We start from the raw sequence: 27,849 nt of genomic DNA, 5'->3' as shown, positions 1-27,849 counted from the left end.
AGCACGTTAATATGTTTATTTACAATAGCAGCTGATAAACCCAGCGTTGCACAGGTACTCACTTTTCTCATTTTCTATTAGAAAAGAAACCAAAAAGTGAATTCAGTTTGTAGAGTAATATCGAAAAAATTCATTTCCGTGTATTCGTGAAAACATCTTTGAAATAACGAAACAGTCGTCGAAACAAAAACGCGTAATGTACAAACATGTAAATACACTATACAAATTAACAACCATAGTATTCCTGTCTGGAGCACAACATTGTATGGTAGTGAAACATTGGCTGTTGGAAAACAGGGACAGAAGAGAATCGAAGCATTTGAGATGTGAAGCTACAGACGAATGATGAAAATTATGTGAAGAGGCAACGGCCTTGCCGCAGTGGTAACACCGGCTCCCGTCAGACCACCGAACTTAGGCGCTGTCGGGCTGGGCTAGTACTTGCATGGGTGACCATCCGCTCTGCCGAGCGCTATTTTCATGCTGTGTCCACTCAGCCCTTGTGAGGCAAACTGAGGAGTTACTTGATTGAGAAATAGCACCTCCGGTCTCTTAAACTGATTTACAGCAGGGAGAGTGGTGTGCTGACAACACGCCCCTCCATATCCGCACCAGTGTCGCGTGTGGGCTGAGGAAGACAAGGCGGGCGGTCGGTACCGTTGGCCCTTCCATGGCATATGCGGACGGAGTTTAGTTTTTTTATTTTAGGTAAGGAAAGAAATGAGCAGGTTCTGCACAGAATCGGAGAGGAAAGGGATATGCGGAAAATACTGACAAGGAGAAGGGATGGAATGATAGGACATCAGGAAATGACTTTCATGGAACTGCGGGTAGCTGTAGAGGGCCAAAACTGTAGAGGAAAATAGTCTGGAACATATTCAACAAATAATTGAGGGCGTAGTTTGCAAGTGCTACTCTGATATGAACAGGTTGGCACAGGAGAGGAATTTGTGGGGGGCCGCATCAGCCCAGTCAGAAGAAAAAAAAAAACGTATTCCTGTATGTTGGGCGCAGCTGTTTCTCGTAGCCAGCAGAGGTGGCCGAGCGGTTCTAGGCGCTACAGTCTGGAACCGCGCTACCGCTACGGTCGCAGGTTCGAATCCTGCCTCGGGCATGGGTGTATGTGATGTCCTTAGGTTAGTTAGGTTTAAGTAGCTCTACGTTCTAGGGGACTGATGACCACAGCAGTTAAGTCCCATAGTGCTCAGAGCCATCTGAACCATTTTGTTTCTCGTATTTACAACGCGATTTTATGACTCTCTCTATGGCAATGCCTCTTCATAGCTCTATAGACGGCTATTGTTTTCGCCTACAGCCGTTTGCTTTTCGAAGTTGAAAGCTGTCAATAAGCAGCAATGTGTGAGGGATTTTGTTAAATTGACTCGAGAGTAGGAGTGTTTTAGTAGTAAATAATAAATGTATTAAACATCATTCACTATGCAGCATTTATCCACACGTCTCAGTTCTTATGGCACTATTTCTCCTGCTCTGTATGTAATGATATAATTTTTTTATGCTCATTCAGCACTATATTTGCACACTGCCTGGAAACTGTGTTGCGAACAGGGTTAGTAACAAAGAAGTAATAAGTTTATACTTCATGTACAATATGGCAGTTTTTCACGCACATCAGAGATTATTACGCCATATCTCTTGAATTATGTGTGGTTTGTAGCTGCATTTGGCATCGTATGTGGATATTGTCTGCGATATTTATTGCTAACAGACTTATTGGCACAGAAGTAATAAATTTAAACATCATGCTTGACGCAGCAGTTTTTCACGCATATGAATGATTATTACGCCATATCTCCTGAACTGCGGTGGGTAGGTGGTTTGGTTCTTATCCCATGAGCGATTGTTGCCTGACGGTAAGAGCTATGTGTAGCAAGTTTGGTTGAAATCTGTCCTGTGGTTCAGTGGGAGATGAGGAACACACACACACACACACACACACACACACACACACACAGACACACACACACACACACACACACACACACACACACACACACACACACACAGACCGACACACACACACACACACACACACACAGACCCACACACGTCCATTTTTATAATAAATATGAATGTACACTTAAAAATAGATATACACATAACTTCGAAGTGTTGGGAGTTCTTCTACAAGGCTAAGTTGTATGCAATGAGAGTTATGTTCTTTATAGAAAAAATAGTGTTGAAAGCTGATACAATCTAAGACACTAACAAGCTGAACTGCTTAGTAGCATCATGATACATTGATGCCTCACTGCAGACTTCTGTACTAAAGTTGACAGGAGTCTGAAATGTCACTGAATCGCCGCGCGCAGTGGCAACGTGCTTCGAGGCGCCATGTTACAGACTGCGTGGCCCTCCTGCAGGAGGTTCGAATCCTCCCTCGGGCATGAGTGTGTGTTACTCTTAGCGTAAGTTACTTGAAGTAGTCTGTAAGTCTAGGGACCGATGACCTCAGCAGTTTGGTCCCTTAAGAATTCATACACACACACACACACACACACACACTCACTGAATCTGGGTCAGCTCTCGGAGTATGGTTGGTTCAAAAAGACGCGCCGGCCAACCAGAGTCGCAGGCAGTCAGGTCGTATGAATTCCGCGCCACAATCTGAGACAGCGAGCGATGGAAGATCTGGCCGGTGGCTCGCTGGCGGGAGGTTTAGAATTGCCGTCTGCCGCATATCTGTGAGCGGCGAGCGGCCCGCCATTTGTGGTCAACGAAGATATTACCTGTGCCGTGAACTCCGTCACATAATTTTACATTTTTCAATTTAAGACACATGGTGCACGTTCACAATCAAGAGATGTAGTTCTAAGATATCTTCATATGATATCTTAGCAGTATCCTCTTGCCTGTAATTCACCTTCTTTAAATATTCCACGATTTAAATTCTAATGCCTGTTATTAACAAGAACATTGCTAGTTAATGTTCATCATTACGTAAGCGATGGTTTCCTAGGTTAAGGTAGGTGATCTCACAAATGGGTCAAATGGCTCTAGGCACTATGGGACTGAACATCTGAGGTCATCCGTCCACTAGACTTAGAACTACCTAAACCCAATTAACCTAAGGGCATCACACACATCCATGTCCGAGACAGGATTCAAACCTGCGACCACAGCAGCAGCGTGGTTCCGGACTGAAGCGCCTAGAACCGCTCGGTCACAATGGACGGCTAGGTGAAATCGCACATTAGTTTAGAAACTGTATTTAGCTTTTGAAGCTGGATTCAACTTCTAGGCACAATTTATGACGTAATATGCAAATCCACCGTCCAGAATATTTCATAAATGAACAGGCAGAGAGATTAATAGCTTTAAAGTAACATTTGCAGTTTATAAATCCTTTCATATAACTTTTAAGAGTTTTTCCAAAACACCATATAACAAAACCAAACATAAAAGTTCCAAACACATCGAGAAATCCAAAGACATCTTCTCGATTGAAATGATCTGAAATGAACTGCCCCAATACTGAACTAAACTGCCGTACTTCACGCCAAAAACACCATAGTATAGGATGTATACATGTAGAAAAATCTTCGAGACCATTCCGTAAGTCAAAACATGATTCAAATGACTTCCGATCTTTAGATTATCTAGCCAATTTCTAATACATTCTACTTTCTTAGCGTTTATATCGACGTATAAAGAATTTTAGTAATAACATCAAATGACAAAGGTTGCAAAATTTATAAACATAAAATTAGAAACTACATCTTATTTGACAATATTGATTTCATATCGATAGTAAAATAACTAAAGATATATACAGAAACAAATGTTTGTGTATAAAGTGAAAAAAAAACATTGTAAATGATGTAGGATTAATTTGAAAGCATGTGTGGTTAATAACGCGTCCACTAATTTTCATTGTGTATAATCTATACATGTAGACAAATCTACATCTAAATATTAAAAATATATTGAGAGGAAAATTGTATGTGACATACTTAGAACTCTACGGACGTCCACAGATTTGGAATACGTGGTTTTCGTAAGGAAATCAAATCAAATTGGGCTAAAATATGGACGGTATCCTACAGTTCATTCATTGAGAAGAAGTCCCGAGGGGGTAGATTCGTTACAAACCACAAATTTCAAAGATTTCAGTCGAGATAAATTAGGATGGAAGCTTCAGTTCTAGATATTCTTTCTATACAGGGTGTTACAAAAAGGTACGGCCAAACTTTCAGGAAACATTCCTCACACACAAATAAAGAAAATATGTCATGTGGACATGTCTCCGGAAACGCTTAATTTCCATGTTAGAGCTCATTTTAGTTTCGTCAGTACGTACTGTACTTCCTCGATTCACCGCCATATTGTAAATTTTCACAATCAGCATGTGTGGGCTGACGAGAATCTGCACGCAATTGTGCAATCACGTCATCAACACAGGTTTTCTGTGAACGTTTGGGCAGGCATTGTTGGTGATGTCTTGATTGGGCCGCATGTTCTTCCACCTACGCTCAATGGAGCACGTTATCATGATTTCATATGGAATACCCCACCTGTGCTGCTAGAACATGTGCCTTTACAAGTACGACACAAAATGTGGTTCATGCACGATGGAGCTCCTGCACATTTCAGTCGAAGCGTTCGTACGCTTCTCAACAACAGATTCGGTTGGTTCAAATGGCTCTGAGCACTATGGGACTCAACATCTGAGGTCATCAGTCCTCTAGAACTTAGAAGTAGTGAAACCTAACTAACCTTAGGACATCACACACATCCATGCCCGAGTCAGGATTCGAACCTGCGACCGTAGCGGGCTCGCGGTTCCAGACTGCAGCGCCTAGAACCGCACGGCCACTTCGGCCAACAGATTCGGTAGAGACGGACCAATTCCATCGCCTCCACGCTCTCCTGACCTCAACCCTCTTGACTTTCATTTATGGGGGCATTTGAAAGCTCTTGTCTACGCAACCCCGGTACCAAATGTAGAGACTCTTCGTGCTCGTATTGTGGACGGCTGTGATACAATACGCCATTCTCCAGGGCTGCATCAGCGCATCAGGGATTCCATGCGACGGAGCGTGGATGCATGTATCGTCGCTAACGGAGGACACTTTGAACATTTCCTGTAACAAAGTGTTTGAAGTGACGCTGGTACGTACTGTTGCTGTGTGTTTCCATTCCACGATTAATGTGATTTGAAGAGAAGTAATAAAATGAGCTCTAACATGGAATGTAAGCGTTTCCGGACACATGTCCACATAACATACACTCCTGGAAATTGAAATAAGAACACCGTGAATTCATTGTCCCAGGAAGGGGAAACTTTATTGACACACTCCTGGGGTCAGATACATCATATGATCACACTGACAGAACCACAGGCACATAGACACAGGCAACAGAGCATGCACAATGTCGGCACTCGTACAGTGTATATCCACCTTTCGCAGCAATGCAGGCTGCTATTCTCCCATGGAGACGATCGTAGAGATGCTGGATGTAGTCCTGTGGAACGGCTTGCCATGCCATTTCCACCTGGCGCCTCAGTTGGACCAGCGATCGTGCTGGACGTGCAGACCGCGTGAGACGACGCTTCATCCAGTCCCAAACATGCTCAATGGGGGACAGATCCGGAGATCTTGCTGGCCAGGGTAGTTGACTTACACCTTCTAGAGCACGTTGGGTGGCACGGGATACATGCGGACGTGCATTGTCCTGTTGTAACAGCAAGTTCCCTTGCCGGTCTAGGAATGGTAGAACGATGGGTTCGATGACGGTTTGGATGTACCGTGCACTATTCAGTGTCCCCTCGACGATCACCAGTGGTGTACGGCCAGTGTAGGAGATCGCTCCCCACACCATGATGCCGGGTGTTGGCCCTGTGTGCCTCGGTCGTATGCAGTCCTGATTGTGGCGCTCACCTGCACGGCGCCAAACACGCATACGACCATCATTGGCACCAAGGCAGAAGCGACTCTCATCGCTGAAGACGACACGTCTCCATTCGTCCCTCCATTCACGCCTGTCGCGACACCACTGGAGGCGGGCTGCACGATGTTGGGGCGTGAGCGGAAGACGGCCTAACGGTGTGCGGGACCGTAGCCCAGCTTCATGGAGACGGTTGCGAATGGTCCTCGCCGATACCCCAGGAGCAACAGTGTCCCTAATTTGCTGGGAAGTGGCGGTGCGGTCCCCTACGGCACTGCGTAGGATCCTACGGTCTTGGCGTGCATCCGTGCGTCGCTGCGGTCCGGTCCCAGGTCGACGGGCACGTGCACCTTCCGCCGACCACTGGCGACAACATCGATGTACTGTGGAGACCTCACGCCCCACGTGTTGAGCAATTCGGCGGTACGTCCACCCGGCCTCCCGCATGCCCACTATACGCCCTCGCTCAAAGTCCGTCAACTGCACATACGGTTCACGTCCACGCTGTCGCGGCATGCTACCAGTGTTAAAGACTGCGATGGAGCTCCGTATGCCACGGAAAACTGGCTGACACTGACGGCGGCGGTGCACAAATGCTGCGCAGCTAGCGCCATTCGACGGCCAACACCGCGGTTCCTGGTGTGTCCGCTGTGCCGTGCGTGTGATCATTGCTTGTACAGCCCTCTCGCAGTGTCCGGAGCAAGTATGGTGGGTCTGACACACCGGTGTCAATGTGTTCTTTTTTCCATTTCCAGGAGTGTATTTTCTTTCTTTGTGTGTGAGGAATGTTTCCTGCAAATTTGGCCGTACCATTTTGTAACACCCTGTATAGCTCATTTGTTGTTAGAGTGTCATTCTAAAGTCTCAGGTAAACACAGTGATTACTGTAACGGCAAGCTCGCTATCTGTCACCTCGCAAAGGCGATAACGGCCTCAGTGTACACTTCATGGTCACTAGTGACCGTTGCTGAAAGCAGACTGCGCTAACTGGTCAGCATTGCTATACAGTTCTGAATGAAGATACTTTCGTACACGCGATTAGTGATGCGCAACTGCCTTCCTGTAACCCCTATTTTCTATCGAAAATATGCACAAGAATAAATTTTGTAAGAGGAATTATTGTAACGTTGGTATGCAATTAGTCGCACTGTGGCTCTCGAGTGTGCAAAGTTTTTTTCATGCTGTACACAGAATCTAGATGGTGTGACTCGCACCATTTTTATGCGGTTGCCCTGAAATGGTAATCCGGGCAAGAAGTACACTTTACGATTGTAAAATTTAAACCTTCAGCGGGGAAAATGTGACAGTTATAAAAATGTACCATCTATTATCCAGTGGTCGAATGTATTTCACATTTAAACCCAACATGTCGTCCTCATCTACAGAGGACATTTTCAACGGGGATCGGAGTTTCTTTGAATGTCAGGTTCATACCCTGGCTTGCTCTGACTGCAGAAAAATTACAATTACGCTTGCTTCCACGGATTAAATTTCCTTGATGGGCTAGTTCTCAAAGAAGAAGACGGTCGCTTACGCCACACAGTTTACCGAAAACCCACGCATTCGCATCGTTACCACCCCTGTTATTCGAACTACCACCCACAATATATGCATTGCTCAAGGATGGTCATTTGTCCGCTGACGTATAAAGAGCGTTCAGACCAGCGCCCAGAAGTCATAGTGATGCAGAACAGCCCACTCCTGGCTTTCATTAGGGACGTTACTGACCGCATATCAAAAATCTTGAAAATATGGAACATGGCTGTAATTTACTACATACAAGATACAAGATCACCTAAAATTGGTCAGAATGCTCGCAAATTGCTGGAAAATCCTCTAATTTATAGGAGTCTAAGAAGTTGAGATGTACATGGGTACTGCAAAAAGAAGGGTCAAAAAACGACTAGAGGAGCACAAGAGCGACTGCAGAAGGCAGGAGATTGAGAGACCAGCTGTTGCGGACATGCTTTACAGTTAGGAGATCACCATACTCTCTTTGATAGAATAAACGGATACCATGAGAGTCTATACAGAGAGTTCATAGAGATTGTTAAACACCCCAGGATTTTCAGTAGGAAGAAGTACGGTGTGAAATTGTATGAGGTTTGTATCCCGTTACCGAAGAAGACGCGTTCAGTCTTCCACCATGGGGTGATAGCAACAGCGGGCAACGGAAGTAGACAACGGCCAATTGCACTCGCGTATTCAAAACATGAGACCTCACGCCACTGCGCGGAAGTAGGCATAAACAGCATTTTGCTACAATCGGTAGCGAGCCAGGGTCTGTATCGGATGGTCAGAGAAGCTACGATCCGCCTTGGAAATGTCCTCCGCAGGTGCGGACAAAATGCTTCGTTTCCATCCATTCGACCACTCCATAATAATCTGTACCGTTTTATTAACTGAGTGCCTTCATGGCATTTACGTTTTGTGAATGGTGCCTTGATGGTATTGCAAGAGTAATGGCCACCAATGTACCGGGTGATCAAAAAGTCAGTGTAAATTTGAAAACTTAATAAACCACGGAATAATGTAGATAGAGAGGTAAAAATTGACACACATGCTTGGAATGACATTAGGTTTTAATAGAACAAAAAAAAAGAAAGTTCACAAAATGCCCGACACATGGCGCTGGACAGCAAAGCGTCAGTGACTGCGCATGGCAATCGTGTATAAAAGGAGCTGCAATGAGATAGAGATTCAAATGCGCCAGCAGTCGCAGCATGTTGACGTTACCTGAAAAGGCGCCTTTAGTGAAGCTGTATTATCAGAATGGGGAATGTGCCAGTTCAGCGTTACGATCTTATCGGCATAGGAAGGGGATTCGAACGGGTAAAGGTCCGTTGAGAAATGCAGCTGTGGCGAGAATGATTTCGAAGCTCGAAGCCACGGGTTGTTTAGACGATAGACCCCGTAGTGGCCGACCGAGCACAAGGCGTAATGCTGCTGAGACAGTTCAGGAAGCAATGGAGACTGTAGCGGGTATGTCTATGCGCGGGGAAGTCAGCGCTCGTGCAGTCGCACGTCGCACCGGCATTCCATGCACTACTGTTTGGTTGGCACTGCGGCGTACCCTCCGATGCTATCCGTACAAAATCCATCGGCATCATGAACTGCTACCTGGCGATTTAATGAAGCGGAGGGCATTTGCGGTGTGGGCGTTTCAAAAGATGGCGGAATATGACGATTGGTTGAGTAACGTGTTGTGGACCGACGAAGCTCATTTCACGCTCCGAGGGTCTGTCAACGCCCACAACTGCAGAATTTGAGCTACCTAAAATCCTAGAACTGTCGTGGAAAGTCCATTGCACGACGAGAAAGTCACGGTATGGGGTGGATTTACCACATCTACCGTTATCGGGCCTTTTTTCCTTCGAGGAAATGCGTAATTCTGGTTTTCTTACTGCTACCGTGACGGGTGAGAGGTACGCCGATACGTTACAGAATCGCGTCATCCGTAGCGTGGCTGATAAACACCAGCTGGAACGTACGATGTTTATGCAGGATGGCGCTCCACCCCATAATGCTAGACGCGTGAAAGATCTCTTGCGCACGTCGTTTGGTGACGATCGTGTGCTGAGCCGCCACTTTCGTCATGCTTGGCCTCCCAGGTCCCCAGACCTCAGTCCGTGCGATTATTGGCTTTGGGATTACCTGAAGTCGCAAGTGTATCGTGATCGACCGACATCTCTAGGGATGCTGAAAGACAACATCCGACGCCAATGCCTCACCATAACTCCCTACATGCTTTACAGTGCTGGTCACAACATTATTCCTCGACTACAGCTATTGTTGAGGAATGATGGGAGACACATTGAGTATTTCCAGTAAAGAATATCATCTTTGGTTTGTCTTACTTTGTTATACTAATTATTGCTATTCTGATCAGATGAAGCGCCATCTGTCGGACATTTTTTGAACTTTTGTATTTTTTTGGTTCTAATAAAACCCCATGTCATTCCAAGCATGTGTGTCAATTTGTACCTCTCTATCTACATTATTCCGTAATTTATTCAGTTTTCAAATTTATACTGACTTTTTAATCACCCAGTACTTGAGAGTAAACTGAGTAATGTAGAGCTACCCTACTTACCCAAGTACTTCAGATCAACAAACATTCATGATCCAGTGACCCAGCGAGTGATGCAGGAATTGACGAAGAAGCGTGCAAGTTTGTTACAATAGTGGACGCCTCGACGGTGATGATCGCTCGTGTCCTGTGCCAGGCCCCGGCGGCGCTGATGTACGACGCGGTGTTCGCGCTGGTGGAGGCGTTCAGCCGGCTGGTGCGGAAGAAGCAGGAGCTGCTGCGGCGCGGCGCCGCGCCCGCCGTCGAGTGCAACCTGGGCGGCGGCTTCGTCACGCACTGGGAGCACGGCGAGAAGATCGCCCGCCTGCTGCGCAAGGTCAGCCCTCCCTCCCTCCTCTCTGCTCTCTACCCTCACCCGCTACACTAGTCGCAGCAGTTTCCCTGCTACAACACACAGTCAGGGACTCTCGCAAATGAGGAAACCTAACAGACCACATCTCCAAGACGAAACACACTGTTTATAAGCAAATGAGACCCTACAGTCATCGTAGTAGAAGTCAGACAGACGACTGGGTTAGTCCAGATGAGGACGTCTGTACAACGGACTCCTCCAGCACCGACGCAGAGGACGTACCATACGATGAACATGTAGACGTCGAAATACAGAATATTCATTTCCTTCTAGGTGGGCCCAGCAGCCTTCATCAATTTGAAAATTGCATCATTCCACCAGGCTGTGTTTTGAAATATTTTCTTTGCGCTACTAGTTTCCTACACTGTCCATTCTCAGGTACTAAGTGATTATAATCACTACTGTGTAGTGTGAGATCATTAACAGACAAGGTCAACGGAATGCATCGACCATGTTAAAGCAGGACAGCACGTTTTGTGCAGGGTGATTATAATTAAAGTTAAACTTTCAAAACGCTGTAGAAATAGCACCACTGGTCAAAATGACATCAAGTTGCAAGTGGATGATTGGCCGTGGAAGATTTTGTAGGTAGACGAAGCCCACTTCCAACAGAGAGGATATGTCAATACACATAATTCTCGAATATCGGCAACGGAAAATCCACACGCAAATTAACCAGTACCATTTCATCCTGAAAAGGTCTCTGGTGCGGGTTTATGGCATCATTTATCATAGGGCCATATTTTCTTCGAAGTGGCCGGTGCTTCCGGTCCTGTTACCTGTACCATCACTGGTAAGTCTCTTGAGCAGCCACGTCATTCCAGCTCTCCAACAGCGTGGATGTGTGCATGGATCATTTTTATGCACGATGGCACACCTCCACACATTCCAAATCCAGTTAAGCAGCTGCTGAAACGCCATATTGGAAATGCTACAATTATCAGCCTCCATTTCCCTACAACTTGGCCGTCCCGATCACATGATTTTAATCCGTGTGACTTCTTGCTATGGGGCTATCTGAAAGATGTTGTGTTCAGTGTTCCGATTGCAAACTTAGCTGTGCTGAAGGCATGCATTGAGCAACACATTCGGAAGATGACCCCAAAAACACTTCGATCAGTTGTGGAACGTGCTGTTTCTCCATTTTCGCACACGGAAATTAATACTCCGATTTGATTTTGATTGTTGCTTTTATGCAGTTTTTGGCCTCAGGACAGTTAAAAACCGATGTGATTGATGCTTTTTATGCGGTTTTTGGCCTCAGGACAATTAAAAACCGATGTGATTGATGATTTTTATGCGGTTTTTGGCCTCAGTACAATTAAAAACCGATGTGATTGATGCTTTTTATGCGGTTTTTGGCTTCAGGACAATTAAAAACCGATGTGATTGATGCTTTTTATGCAGTTTTTGGCCACAGGACAATTAAAAACCGATGTGATTGATGCTTTTTATGCGGTTTTTGGCTTCAGGACAATTAAAAACCGATGTATTTGATGCTTTTATGCGGTTTTTGGCCTCAGGGCAGCTATACCCCCATGTGAGTGATGCTGTTTACGCGTTTTTTTGCCTCAGGACAGTTAAAAACAGATTTTTCCCATCGGATGTGATATGATGAATGGCTTTACTCAGCTAACACTATCAGACATGTACATCAATACACATTGAATAGTACAGCTTGTCTAGCGTCTGTCGTACATCTTAGGCATTGTTGTATGATTCATTTGTCATTTGTAGTCGACCACTATTAAATTATGATGCTTACAGCGCCATCTATTGCTACATTTTTAACTATTTCTTTTTCTTCTGCCATCTGTTTTCGCCTTTGTACGATAATATTCTAACCAGTTGTGTTACTTCTACAGCGGTTTGAAAGATTAATTATTTATAATCACCCTATATATTTACAGTAACAGATGTGGATACGACTTTGTCGGTTCATTAAAAAAATCGCGTACCGTCATATTTGTGCACATCATGGTCGCTAGCGATCATCTTCTTGTAATATTTTCTACTTTCAGACTGTATAGGGTGAAGAATAACCCGCACATTCCGACTTAGCAGCCTGATTCCTCAGATACTAGCTATACGAAAAGTCTCTCACAAAATTTCGTCCTGCGCATATTTCGGGCAGTAAATGGACGTCTGGCAACACTATAATCAAGTTTGTGGCAACTATCACTGTCAGACGGTAGCAGTCAGACGGTAACAGTCGATAGCGTTTTGAATTAGCGTGCAGTAGGTCGAAGGTTCGATTCTGAATCGAGTCTTATTTGTTTTTATTTACAAAAAGTAGTGTGCTTGGTACGTTATCTGACGTCTTAATCGTCATACAGTGATTCTAGTGGGTCCTCTACAAAACGTTATCAGTTACGTACTACAGACACAGAAATTGAAGTAAATCGTTTTCATTGTCCGCTTTTAAAGAAACAATTAGGAAGTCATGGATACGAATTGTTTCGCATGACCGTATCTGCTAGATTCCAACTTGTTTTGTGTGTAACCTCCCCAGTGATCCCATCCGTTAATACTAGCTATTATTCTGGCCAAGTTCTGGTCCATTACATTTAGTTATTGCCTTACGTCAACAGTAGGGCTAGCGACATGCTTTGAAAATAATTTCTGTGGGACCATTGGGGGAGGGTATATAGAAAACAAATTTAGAATCTAGTAGATCCAGTGGCGCGAAACAATTCGCGTCCACGACGTGCAAAAGGCTCCTTTAAAAGCAGACCAATGAAAACGATTGTATTTCCATTTCTGCCTTCGTAGTACATGAGCTCAAATGTTTTGTAAAAGACCCACTGTAATCGCTGTATGACGATTAAGACGCCAGATAGCAGGCTACGCAGACTACATTTAGCAAATAAAAACAAACAAGCCTCGATCCAGTCGAAACCAAAGCTTACCCACTCTACCAACTGTTCAGCACTGCCCTGGTATCCTGCAGAGGTAGTTAACGTGCTTGTGATTACAGTGTTGGCAGATTGACAATCTTTAACGTTCATTTAGCGCACGAAATATGCGCAGGGCGAAATTTTGTGAGAGATACTTCTCTTTTCTATTGATGGTACGTCAGCAATCACGCTGCGAAATCCGAATCCACATATTTTTCTTCACACTATATACCAGTCGATGACAATATTATTGCACCTGGCACTGAGTGCGTTACTGTCGGCTTATCTGAACCAGTGGGGTAGCGGAGGGGACGAAGGACGGTACAATTACAGTCATGCAATGAGAACTGCAACAACCTTGGTGATTAGAATTACGAAGTGGTTGGTCCTTCGTAAAAAAAGTGGAGCACATATTCTTCATCTGCTGTATCTTTCTCACTGGAATTCGTCCCAGTATCACCCGCCGTGTCTGTTTCCAAATCATTGTCTTTCGGCATGTGCTTCATATTCATCTTCACTCTCCAGACCAACATTGATTATTAAATTATTCGTTGTTTTTCCATTAAACCATCTCTGTGACAGTATTCAATTTAAGTTCCTTTTAAATGTCCGCAGTCTTTTACACAATTGCCGGCCGGAATGGCCATTCGGTTCTAGGCGCTACAGTCTGGAACCGCGAGACCGTTACGGTCGCAGGTTCGAATCGTGCCTCGGGCATGGATGTGTGTGATGTCCCTAGGTTAGTTAGGTTTAAGTAGTTCTAAGTTCTAGGGGACCGATGACCTCAGCAGTTGAGTCTCATAGTGCTCAGAGCCATTTGAACCATTTTTTTACACAATTATATGTTTTAGGCTAGTTAAGTTAATGGTAGAAGCTTTTTTCCTGCAATTTTTTGTTTCGTTGTGTTCCAGATTAGCTCTATACGGTTTAAGCAATAGTAGTGTGCTGTTAGTATTTAAAACAGCTTCTGCTTTAAAAACGGGTTTCGGCTTATTGTAACTCATGAATTTTAAGAGCTGATTTTTGCTAAGTTCGGTTCAAAACTGATTTTGCTTTGAATGAGTCATTCAATTACGTTCATTTTGCTGGTTGCATTAGTAGCGAATTTAAATGACTGAAAGTTTGATACGATGCGTTATCAAGAACAAAAGTACTACCAGATGGCAACTTAAAAATCAGTATCTTTCCTAAATATTTGTAGTAATTATCCCTGTCCATATCACCGTGATATACTTGGATTCCTATTTCGAATCATAAATTAGCTATGCACCGTGTATTAAACCCGTTGTTCTTCCAACGCAGACAACAGCACCTTTGTCTGCAGTGGTGTTAGTCAGCACTTTTTCATGGTAATAGTGCGTATGTATTCACCTTTCGACTGTGAGTAGCACTGGTTAATTTCGCTTCCTTTCATTATTTCCAATTACTATCAGATATTCCGCACGCTTTGCAACAATGTCGGAACATTCTGTTGGGAGGCATTCTTATTTTTGCAGTTTTTGAAGCAAAATCCCAATTCTTTAGGATTTTCCGAAATTTTCTTCCCCATCCTCAAAATTTATCTCTGTTTTTGAAAATATAAGCAGCTCCCTCGACGCAGGCATTTAGTTCTTCTGCGCATAATACTCCAAAAAATTTTTCTCGAATAAATGCTTTATCAACGTTATCTAGAGCAGTCGCCGTCAACTGTGACAGCGGGCTGCATGTGGCCCGAATCAAGTGGTTCTCAACCATATTTCACAATAATATCCATCAGGCAACTAATAGCCAAATCTAAAAACGTCAAGTAACCTTAATAGGTTCTTAAGAGTGTAGTTTTCCTGTTCAGTAACAAAAAAGAATACTTACAGGGACAGTAACATTTTAAGATGTACTTACTTTTAATTAACATTGATGTAATTTTCCATGAGCTAAGTAAATATAACTTAATCATAGTTAACACTTGGTTCTAGAATTATGAAAGAAGGTTGTATACTTGGATGAACCCTGGAGATACTAAAAGGTTTCAGGTAGATTATATAATGGTAAGACTGAGATTTAGGAACCAGGTTTTAAGTTGTAAGATATTTCCAGGGCCAGATGTGGACTCTGCCCACAATCTATTGGTTATGAACTGTAGATTAAAACTGAAGAAATTGCAAAAAGGTGGGAATTTAAGGAGATGGGACCTGGATAAACTGAAAGAACCAGAGGTTGTACAGTGTTTCAGGGAGAGCATAAGGGAACAATTGACAGGAATGGGGGAAAGAAATACAGTAGAAGAAGGATGGGTAGCTTTGAGGGATGAAATAGTGAAGGCGACAGAGGATCAAGTAGGTAAAAAGACGAGGGCTAGAAGAAATACTGAAATTAATTGATGAAAGGAGAAAATACAAAAATGCAGTAAATGAAGCAGGCAAAAAGGAATACAAACGTCTCAAAAATGAGATCCACAGGAAGTGCAAAATGGCTAAGCAGGGATGGCTAGAGGACAAATGTAAGGATGTAGAGGCTTATCTCACTAGGGGTAAGATAGATACTGCCTACAGGAAAGCTAAAGAGACCTTTGGAGAAAAGAGAACCACTTGCATGAATATCAAGAGCTCAGATGGAAACCCAGTTCTAAGCAATGAAGGGAAAGCAGAAAGGTGGAAGGAGTATATAGAGGGTGTATACAGGGACGATGTTCTTGAGGACTATATCATGGAAATGGAAAAGGATGTAGATGACGATGAAATGGGAGATGTGATACTGCGTGAAGAGTTCGACAGAGCACTGAAAGACCTGAGTCGGAACAGGGCCCCGGGAGTAGACAACATTCCATTAGAACTACTGATAGCCTTGGGAGAGCCAGTCCTGACAAAACTCTACCATCTGGTGAGCAAGATGTATGAGACAGGCGAAATTCCCTCAGACTTGAAGAAGAATATAATAATTCCAATCCTAAAGAAAGCAGGTGTTGACAGATGTGAAAATTACCGAACTATCAGTTTTATAAGTAACAGCTGCAAAATACTAACGCGAGTACTTTACAGACGAATGGAAAAACTGGTAGAAGCCGACCTCGGGGAAGATCAGTGTGGATTCCGTAGAAATGTTGGAACACGTGAGGCAATACTGACCCTACGACTTATCTTAGAAGAAAGATTAAGGAAAGGCAAACCTACGTTTCTAGCAATTGTAGACTTAGAGAAAGCTTTTGACAATGTTGACTGGAATAATCTCTTTCAAATTCTAAAGGTTGCAGGGGTAAAATACAGGGAGCGAAAGGCTATTTACAATTTGTACAGAAACCAGATGGCAGTTATAAGAGTCGAGGGACATGAAAGGGAAGCAGTTGTTGGGAAGGGATTAAGACAGGGTTGTAGCCTCTCCCCGATGTTATTCAATCTGTATATTGAGCAAGCAGTAAAGGAAAGAAAAGAAAAATTCGGAGTAGGTATTAAAATCCATGGAGAAGAAATAAAAACTTTGAGGTTCGCCGATGACATTCTAATTCTGTCAGAGACAGCAAAGGACTTGGAAGAGCAGTTGAATGGAATGGATAGCGTCTTGAAACGAGGATATAAGATGAACATCAACAAAAGCAAAACGAGGATAATGGAATGTAGTCGAATTAAGTCGGGTGATGCTGAGGGTATTAGATTAGGAAATGAGACACTTAAAGTAGTAGAGGAGATTTGCTATTTGGGGAACAAAATAACTGATGGTGGTCGAAGTAGAGAGGATATAAAATGTAGACTGGCAATGGCAAGGAGAACGTTTCTGAAGAACAGAAATTCGTTAACATCGAGTATTGATTTAAGTGTCAGGAAGTCGTTTCTGAATGTATTTGTATGGAGTGTAGTCTTGTATGGAAGTGAAACATGGACGATAAATAGATTAGACAAGAAGAGAATAGAAGCTTTTGAAATGTGGTGCTACAGAAGAATGCTGAAGATTAGATGGGTAGATCACATAACTAATGAGGAAGTATTGAATAGAATTGGGCAGAAGAGGAGTTTGTGGCACAACTTGACTAGAAGAAGGGATCGGTTGGTAGGACATGTTCTGAGGCATCAAGGGATCACCAATTTAGTACTGGAGGGCAGCATGGAGGGTAAAAATCGTAGAGGGAAACAAAGAGATGAATACACTAAAGGATGTAGGCTGCAGTAGGTACTGGGAGATGAAGAAGCTTGCACAGGATAGAGTAGCTTGGAGAGCTGCATCAAACCAGTCTCAGGACTGAAGACCACAACAACAACAAGTAAATTTGAGAGTTTACCCCAGCGGGAGAGGTGTAAGTAGCGCGGCCACTGCGGGGTTAACGGATGTGGCAGACGGAATGTTTTATTGATTGTCTTCCCGTGCTGATAACACATGGGTCTGTGTGCCTTACACACATCGGCTGCTGTTGTACAAATTTCACACGAAAGTAAGAAGGATTCGTAAATCCGCATTACAGAGATATTCACCACAAAATGGGGTACGTATTTGTATAAATGAATGTGGAATTATATTACAGCTGTTGTGATACAGGGCAATCAGTAGAAGATAAATGACATTCAAATCATTTAGTAATGATTGTGATTCAGTCTTACATTGCATAATGAATTGAAATAAGGTCACTGTTATCAATTAGTTAATCATTCGCTCACACAAACAACACAACAACACTTCATCAGGCAATTTCAGTGTCATAGTGTTTGTAGTTTACGAGTTAATCATAAGGTCGGTATTTATCCGGCTCTAGGTGCCTCCCCACAACGTTAGCATTGGCACTTGAGCAGAAAGTTCGACGACCACTGATCTAGAGATCTACTTCCCTAGGTCGCCTTTGTTTAATAGGGGTTTTAACTTTTCATCGGTTTCTTCTACCTTCTTGAAGTCTTTCAGAATGTCTTCCATTGTTCTTTGCAACGTCACTAGCATTTTTGACATCCACAAGCTTGCTTTCTGTAGAAATATTATTTCTTAATTCTGCTTTTTTCCCCCTGGAAAAACTGTACTACTTCAAATATAAGCTCTTTTTTACCTATATGTGTTCACTTTCGCGACATCTCCTCTGTTTTCCACTCACAGAGTTCTTCATAATTATGGGTAACACAGCACTGCACTACTGGCAGCATTTCACGGCGACACGCTAAACCACTTAATAGTATATGCACAACTGACATGAAGGATTCACATTACAATATATTTTCCTTAGTCACCACCGTATTTGTTTTCTGTAACGTCGCCTCGTGTCCTGATAACGGACACGCAATGTCAAGCTCAGTGATATCGTGGCTGGGTAGTACACTTGACACCGCTGCTGCAGTAGCTTTGAGAATGTTTTATGAAAATATTCAGTTGCGGCAATGAGGGTAGAATCTTTAGTATCACTTATTTCCAGAGTTGAGAGAGAAAAAGTAAAATACTGGTATATATTAAGTACCAATGTATGTCATAACAGTCATATCAACAGGTGTAAATAGTGTGATTTGAAGTAAACATAACAAGAAGACGACCACTGACGACCGTGCGGTGCGTAAATATGCATGACACGCGGTTTTTTAATGAACCGTCAACATTGTATCCATATCTCTTACATGCTCGAAACTAGTAGTACAAACAAAATATTTTAAAACACAGTCTGGTGGAACGGTGTCAGTTTTCAAATATAGCAACGTTAAATATTGATGAAACCAGAGAAGCATTCATAATCATATAACCGTAGCCGGTTATTGTACCAGGCGCCAAGTTAAACCTGTCATAATAATTACATAGCTGTTTTGGACGCAGCGTAAGTTAGAATAAGAATACACAAAACATACACAACAAAACCAATAGTAATCCTTTTCCACATAGTACACAAACACGATGTTGAAGCTAGAATTAAATAGGTTAACATATTAATATGCCTTAGTTAGTAACCTTGTGAGGCACTGCACAGAAATGTCGGACTCGCTGTCACATTCCGAGACCTCCTCTCTGAGCAGCGCAACTCAAGGGATACCTACCACTGAATCTGTCCTATCTTCTTTTATCATTAACATCATTTTTACTTATAACATTTTTTCATTTGAAATTTCCTGTTTCCGGTGTGATGTGTAATAGTTTGAAAGTTTTATTGTCAAAATTTTTTATTATGACAACAGACGTACAGAAACGCGTGAAGCTCTGTCTCTGACAATATTGTTGCTATCTATACTTTATCTATAAAAATTACTAAGCTCTCTAGTGAAACATTGTTATCGTTATCATAAAATCTGATATATAGCTCTACAACTTGTCTTATAAAAATCCTTAATCCAATATCTCAGTATTCAAACATTTCCTGGAACTTCCTACTATCGGACATGTCAGTATTATGATAGAGAACAACAACAAAAAAATACTCTTCCTATAAATCATGAAAAGTTGATTATACTGTATCTAACAGCCATTCTGAAAATATTCTGTAACATCTCCTAACAATTGTACTGTAATGCTCCTGCACGCAACTGACACTTTACCTCTTCTTGCAGCTGCATGAATATTCTGAATCTACCAAAAGCTAAAACAATGCAAAAGAAATACTGCGACCCATACAGAGTGCAATGCATGGGCAAAACACCCCTTTTTCTTTTTTTATGCAAATCAAATGATTGGGAGGTGTTTAGTCAAATAGCCTTAAGCGGTGTTAAAAATGAATCAATGAGAACTTTTGATTTACTATATTCCGAAAATTGATGATTCATACATTGCCAAACTTGACTCAGGCCTTTCTTTTCCTTGAACAGTTTCATTAGCAAAAACTTTAATTATTTCACATTGTCTTTAATCAGTAATCACGTTTTTGGTCGCAACAAAGATATGAATATTGCTTTCAATGTATGCACATACAAATCTGACAAAATTCCTCTACTGAGCAAGCAAGCAACAGCTGCGCGCAGCAAAAACGGTCAATTACCAATTAATACCAAAATCTCCTCTAGCGCTACTAGCACGGGCAGGGCAGGCTGTGACAGTTCATGGCGCGTGGCTTCTCTCCATGCGCCCGATTGCTCTCAACAACTGTTCGCGATAATAATATCTCAGTGTTTGTGTCGTCCAACCGCCAAGTTTTATATGTTGAATAGTGCTGGCATTTGCACAAAGAAAGAGGACAAAGGGTCACGACGCCCCATGTCCACGGAATGCTGCATGGGCAACAGAACCCGCGGTATCAGCTACATAGCATGAGAGCTACGCAGTAGGGATCGTTGGTTACGGCCAAGTGGAGAACTACGGTCCGCACAAAACTTATTAGATGGCATTCGCTCATAGTCCAATTGCTGCATGAAAAAAAGAAAACTTTCCCTTTTGTTCCTACTCCAGTTGGCCCCTCTTAAGGACATATCACGTCAATTTTATAAATTTCCCGGACAAAATATCAATCACTACCTAAAAAATGCGAACTTGTCACTTTTGTGCGGCTTAGATGACGCAAAACTCGTGCCAGGTCGTCACGTAATCCTCCACCGCAAACATATGCAATAGCAGTTAAGTGGTTTGTCAGACAGTTACAGTCGGTTGTATTGAACCAGCGCGATAAGGTAGTTGACAGACAGCTGAAAGGAGCTGTGGCGTTCGGACGTGCTCATGACCATAATGTGAAAGAAGCTACCCGACTTATTGGTGTATCAACGCGGACTGTCTAAAGTATCGACAACGATTGGCATATAACTCATAGCTCTGTAAAACGGCCTGAAAGCAACTATCGACAAAAATTGGAGACAAGAGTCGTGCCTTGTCAAAAACACACAGTTTCACACCAGACTGTAACTTTAGAAACGACAGCATTTTCCTTCAGGACCGTTATTAAACGCGTTTGTTCACGATCGAGATTTCGGCATGTTGTGACATTCTCAAGTGACAGCTTCGTATGAAGTGCGTCAGTGTATAATAGTGCGTCTGAAGAGAACACCGCCTTCTATGGTGCTCATGTTCTCTCGAACAGGGAGCCACTCATGCGATGCTATGTATTTATTAGAGACCCAGCGACGATAGACCGCATAAATCAGAATCCTCTTCCTTGACGCGGACGTTCAGTAATCTGTCCTCTAAATTAAATGTTATTGGTCATTGAAAGTGTAGTTTTTCCCAAAACGACGAAGAAATACTGCAGGAGCATCGAAGGAATGTCGACAGTAATTAACTTCTTCCACATATGCTGCCGAGAATGAAATTAAAACTCCGCCTCCGTTCGGCACAAATTGTATATACAGTATGTAACACCTTCCGAAAATTCTCAACAGTAATAAGCTTCTCATGAAATGAAGATGTGATCAGATACTTCAGCGAAAGTTTATTCTTCATCTCCAATCAAAATATTCCTCAAGCCCTATCATAACTATGAAGAAGGCGAAAATATAGATAAATCACTCGTCGGAACTTTGCTGCGCAATGTTAACCCAAGCATAAAATAACATTGCCACCTTTCTATCGACTCTAACATTGATTAAAAATGACTTAACACCTGAACATGTCGACCTGATTACACCAAACATAACAGCCATTTCGTTGATAGAAAAATTATACAACAGCAGTTTAACAATACAAGAACTCACTAGAGACAATGCGCGCGTGCTTCTCCGTGGGGCGATGGCTTGTCGGCACATATTCGGCTAGCGACCAGACACACTGCGCTGCTCGGTCTGTGAAGGCGTCAAGAATTTTTCCTGTCCTCAGCAGCGTACTTACAAAGAGGGACAGTACCCCTATTGCAAAAACACAGTGAATAATGATACAATACTTAGAACATATACCGTCTGTCCAAAAGGTTCAGGGAGTGATTTTTTTCCAGGCATATAGGCGATGCCAGCGCTGTAACAACGGTGGCAGCGTGAACTAAGAGCTGTAAACAACAGATGCGCATTCGACCAGTCAATTGTGACTAGACAGTGCTAAGTAAGTGGACTTGCGGCCGTAGTGTGTTAACTTTGTTGTGTCACAAGCTGCAATGGAGCCTCGTCTCAAAATCTGGTGTTCAAAATATTCTCCACACAGAAAAGTGTGTGCAGAGTTTGTTCCGCTCACCATGACAGCCGAGGAATAAGAACGACTAGTGGACTCCTGGCGTGACTTGGCTGAATGCAAAACGCTGAAATTGCCTTTCTGCAAAAAATCAGCACGGATGACGAAACTTGGTATTATTAATAGCGACATACTATAAGACGACAAAGTGCAGAAATTCGCGTGAAGGACCAACGTTTTGATAACACAACCGACATTCAAGCCGATATAAAGCGCTAACTGAACGACATCACAATGAATGAATTACATGAGAGTATGACGTGGCTTTATGGGCGTTCTGTGCATTGTACTCAAGTTAGGGGAGCGGGAAGAATTTTGTAGAATATGTGACGCATTCAAACCACTATCTTAACCTTTATCTATTGTTTGTTAATTCAATCTCAAAACTTTTCGAGACATTGGTTCCATAGCCGCGGAAAATCGAGTGTCGCGAATGAGTGTATGATACTTCACCTCGTATCAAACATGTTTGCGTACACGAGGTGTGGCTACAAACAACAAGATTAATGCTTAAAACTTTTTATGTCAAAAACATACATATTTAGTTATTGTCACCATGAATATACTCCTATTATCTATCCCTGCAACGCTCCATGTGAATTTTCCGCCGATGTTGCTGGAAGGCTTCGTTTGTGAGCTCCTCGATAACGCACGCTGCTTTTTCTTTCACATTTTCAGCGGGCTAAAATCTTATTCCATTTAAAGCTGATTTAACCTTGTTGAATAAATAACTCACATGGGGCTGGGTCAGGGGAGTAAGGTGGACACTCTAATATTATGATGCTCTGCTTCGCTAGAAACCTGTAACTGACAATTCTGAATGAGCCATTGCTTTGTCTTGATGTGAAACAGATAACCCATGACTTGTTCTTCCTCGGTTCAGGTCTTTCTTCCTTCTTATTTGCTCACACAGTCGAGCATGAACTTCAAGATAGCAATGAAGATTAATAGCTTGACATTCAGGAACCCAGTGAAGATACGCAGTACCATGAATATCGAAAGTAAAGGAACACCCATCACCGTTTTAAATTCTGATTTGCTCAAACCAGCTTTCTTCGCTCTCGGTGAAGCTGGGCCCTTCCAGTCCATAGACAGGCGCTTAGTTTGTAGACCGTAAGTGAAAAACCAAGCGCTACGAAATCGGGATCAGTTTCAGTGGTATTCAAAGTGTCGGTACAAACATTTTCACGACCATTTTTTGGTACAAGCGTGAGAATTTTCGGCACCCGTTTCGGATGCACTTTTCTGATGTTAAATTAGGTTATGTAAAATTTCACTTAGAAAATGTCGAACATCCATCTTTGCCTTCGCGTGATATCCAAAGACCATCACCAGGGCCCAAGAAATATTTAACCCGGTTGCTGTTAAAATCATTGCAGTTTACTCTGATCTCCACCACTTCCTTTATAATTCCTGTCACACTCAGCTTTTGGAGCACTAAACGTTCCCAAACTCAATAAATCAGTCGTATCAGAAAGTGACAATTTTAGAATCTCCTCCCCCCCCCCCCCTCCCCGCGCCGCCCACGTTTTGCATAAATTTCTCCGGACACCCATGGATAAACAGCTTATTTCCGATCTAAACGTGGGTTTTAATAAACCTGAGACTGTTCAAACTGTAGTCCACAACGGTAACATGAATTTATTTGTATGCTCATGGCGTATGAAATGTCTACATAACCCAGTTGAAGATGAGTTCTACTATTTAACGCGTTACTAAAATATTTTAATAATTTCTGGAATTTAATTTTTACTATAATAAATATCACACGTTAGTTTATTTCTTTACCGCAGGTATTTATTTACGGTGCCCTACTGAGAGAGATGGCTCAGTGGTTAAGACAATGGATTTGCAGTCGGAAAGGGCACGGTTCAAATCCCCATCCGGCTAGTCTAATTTAAGGCTTCCGTCATATCCATAAACCGTGAACCAGGTGCTCCATTTATAACCACCGCCTCGTCTACGCGGCGTTGAATCATGATATTCCTTTCCCTCCTGTAATCGTAACTGTCTTAATTTTACGAAAACTAACGCTGTTTCTGCTCAGGTAGAAATCGAGGGCCTCACTGGAGACATCCGCTTCAGTGAGGATGGCCGTCGCCGAAACTACACTCTGCACGTCGTCGAGATGACTGTCAATAGCGCCATGGTCAAGGTAAGAGAACTGGCACTCCGGCGGGCGTCTTGTTCATTCTAAAAAAAATTATGAAACTAGCTTAGGATTTAGCTATTTGCAGCATAAACATGACGTTAGTGTTCCTTTCGTAAACCGATAACGACTAATTTCTCTGTGCAGATTCTGAATGATGATATACATCGCCGGTGTTAACCATAATAATGCCTACCCCTGCCTCGTACTATGCACTGCACTTATTTCTTGATTGATTACAGAAAAGAGGGAGTAGTTAAACGATGGCTGAACAGAATATTCCAGTTCGAAAAGTTTGGAGCGATTGACAGAGAGGAAACCTGATTCGTTTCTTCCTCCAATCTTCCTAAACTGGAAACTGTTATTGAGGATGTGGATGCAGAATTTCTGTTGACATATTCACGTAGCCTCCGCTATTTACTGCGTGAATGGAACTGAGAGGTCCTCGGCACTGGTCGGCTTGACCTAAACATTTCTTTATGCAGACGTTACCTCACGAAATGACTCAAAATAAAGATGTAGATTTCATTACAGTGCAACGTTCCATAACGCCATCAAACAATTCTCTTCCATGTGTCAATGTTATACATCCTAACAAACACTTACAGTAGATGTCGGCGGAAAGTTACCTTTTGTAGAGGTGTTGGTCGAACGGAAATCAGATGGACAACTCGGCCATTCTGTGTACAGAAAACCGACACCTACAGGTACCTGTATCTCAACGGGTGTAGTTTTCACCATCCAGCTCAGAAAACAGCTATGCTCAACACTGTAGTACACAGAGCCAGAATTATTTCGCGCAGGAACCACCTCAGTTTGGAGATTAACCACCTAACGACGGTGTTCAGAGGTAACGGATGTTCTGTTTGTGATATTTGGTCAATGCTGTCGAGAAAACCAAGATGCAGTGCCACTGAAGTGAACGAATAGGACCAACACACAGCGCGGCTTCCATTCTGCGTTACAACCATTAAATTAGATAAAGTCCTAAACAGACAAGGAATCACATCAGTCTTTCGACCACTCAGGAGAAGTAAAGAAATGTTGCGAACCGTTAAAGATAATCTAACTATGTAAGTGCCGTCAATTTATAATATTCCTTGTGAACGCGACAACATTTTTTTCCCTTTATTGTCCTTTCATTCCACTTGTCCCATATGATAGGGGAGGTGGGGTGTCGGTGGATACAAGTCGTCGCTCTTCAACCACATGAAAGTAAAAATTTTAAATAACGTGTTATGAAATTGGACATGCCGGTAGAAAAAATGAATGTATGACGTAATAAGAGACATCAGTTTCATAACTGAAAATATAAAAATCAGATTTGTTGATTAATTGAAAGACTGACACAGATAAAAGACAGAGTGACAAAAAGTAAAAAGCCTATGTATTGACTCATTAAGATAGAGATGTGTACTGAAACGCCAAGAAACTGGTATAGGCATGCATATTCAAATATAGAAATACGTAAACAGGCGGAATACGAAGCTGCGGTCAGGAACGCCTATATAAGACAAGTGTCTGACGCAGTTGTTAGATCGGTTACCGCTGCTGTAATGGCAGGTTTTTCAAGATTTAAGTGAGTTTGAACGTGATGTTATAGTCGGCGCACGAGCGATGCGACACAGCATCTCCGAGGTAGCGATGAACTGGGGATTTCCCGTACGACCATTCCATAAGTGTACCGTGAATATCAGGATTCCGGCAAAACATCAAATCATCGACATCTCTGCGGCCGGCAAAAGATATTACAAATGTTCAAATGTGTGTGAATTGCTAAGGGACCAAACTGTTTTAGCCATCGGTCCCTAGACTTACACACTACTTAAACGAACTTATGCTAAGAACAACACACACACCCCATGTCCGAGGGAGGACCAGAACATCCGGCGGGGGTGGCCGCGCAGTCCGTGATATGACGCCTTAAACCGCACGGTGAGGATCCTACAGGAATTTGACCATCGACGACTAAAGAGAATCGTTCAACGGGACAGAAGTGCTACCTTTCCGCAAATCCTACAGATTTCAATGCTTGGCCATCAACATGGGTCAGCGTGCGAATCATTCAACGAAACATCACCCATGTGGGCTTTTGGAGCTGAAGGCCCACTCGTGTACACTTGATGACTGCACGACACAAAACTTTACCCCTTGCCTGGGTCCGTCAACACCGACGGTGGACTGTCGATGACTGGAAGCAGGAAACATGTTGCCTGGTCGGACGAGTCACGTTTGAACTTGTAGCGGGTGGATGGACGTCTACGGGTATGGAGACAACCTCATGAACCCATGGACCCAGCATGTCTGCAGGGGATTGTTCAAGTTGATGGAGGCTCTGTAATTGTGTGCGGCGTGTGCAGTTGGAGTGATACGGGACCTCGATACGACTGGATACGACTCTGGCAGGTGACACGTACTTAAGCGTCCTGTCTGATCACCTGCATCCCTTCATGTCCATTGTGGAGTATTTATTGTTGTCAGAAGTAGTTTACCTTGTGGTGAAACGGAACTAGACAGTTCCTGCTAAATAGTAAGGGTAGAGGCTATACTTGACAATCGGACTGAACTATTTATTGGATCGTTTTACCGACCCCTGACTCAGAAGATGTAGTAGCATAACAGTTCAAAGAAAACTTGAGTCTCATGTCAGATAGGTGCCCCACTCACACAATTATAGTCGGTGGCATCTTCTACCCTTGACGCCGGCGGCAGGCGTAAAACGTTATTCGAAATTGTACTGAGTGTTGCAGAAGGAACGAAAGAAGCATGCCAAATTTAAAAGAACGAAAAATCCCCACGATTGGCAAAGTTTTGCATAAGTTCGAAATATAACGCGTACTTCAATGCGATATGTTTTTTATAATTTCCACAACGAATTTCTGTCTCGGAATCTGGCAAAAAACCGAAAGAGATTCTGGTCATACATAAAGCACATCAGTGGCAAGACGCAATCAACATTTTCACTGCGCGATAACAAAGGTGAAGTCACTGATGACAGTGCCACTAAAGCAGAGTTATTAAACACGGTTTTCCGAAACTCCTTCAAAGAAGACGAAGTAAATATTCTTGAATTCCAATCAAGAACAACTGCCAAGATGAGAAACATAGAAGTATATATCCTCGGTGTAGCAAAGCAGCTTAAATCACTTAATAAAGGCAAGACCTTCGATCCAGACTGTATAACAGTCAGGTTCCTTTCAGAGTATGCTGATGCAATAGCTTCATATTTGGCAATTATATACAACCGCTCGCTCACAGAAAGTTCCGTACCTAAAGATTGGAAAATTGATCAAGTCGCACCAATACCCAAAAAGGGAAACAGGAGTAATATACTGAATTACAAGCCTTTATCACTAACGTCGATTTGCAGTAAAATTACGAATTACCTCAAAGAAAAAGATTTACTGAGACGTAGTCAGTACGGATTCAGGAAACATCGTTCTTGTGAAACACA

At 42.8% G+C, this 27,849-nt stretch overlaps 1 protein-coding gene across 1 annotated transcript in view; it reads left to right on the top strand.

Annotated features, from left to right (window-relative positions):
• LOC124612968 (glutamate receptor 1-like) overlaps nt 1–27,849 on the top strand; it is a 1,095,838-nt gene that overhangs the window by 857,695 nt on the left and 210,294 nt on the right. Inside the window, exons 8-9 of the mRNA XM_047141496.1 lie at nt 10,134–10,313; nt 24,294–24,401. Of these exons, the coding sequence (XP_046997452.1) occupies nt 10,134–10,313; nt 24,294–24,401 (288 nt within the window). The remainder of the gene's footprint in view (nt 1–10,133; nt 10,314–24,293; nt 24,402–27,849) is intronic.

This window comes from Schistocerca americana, chromosome 4 (genome assembly GCF_021461395.2).
Source record: "Schistocerca americana isolate TAMUIC-IGC-003095 chromosome 4, iqSchAmer2.1, whole genome shotgun sequence".
NCBI lineage: Eukaryota > Metazoa > Arthropoda > Insecta > Orthoptera > Acrididae > Schistocerca > Schistocerca americana.
The sequence above is the reverse complement of the archived record's forward strand: the minus strand, read 5'-3'. Positions and strand labels throughout refer to the sequence as shown.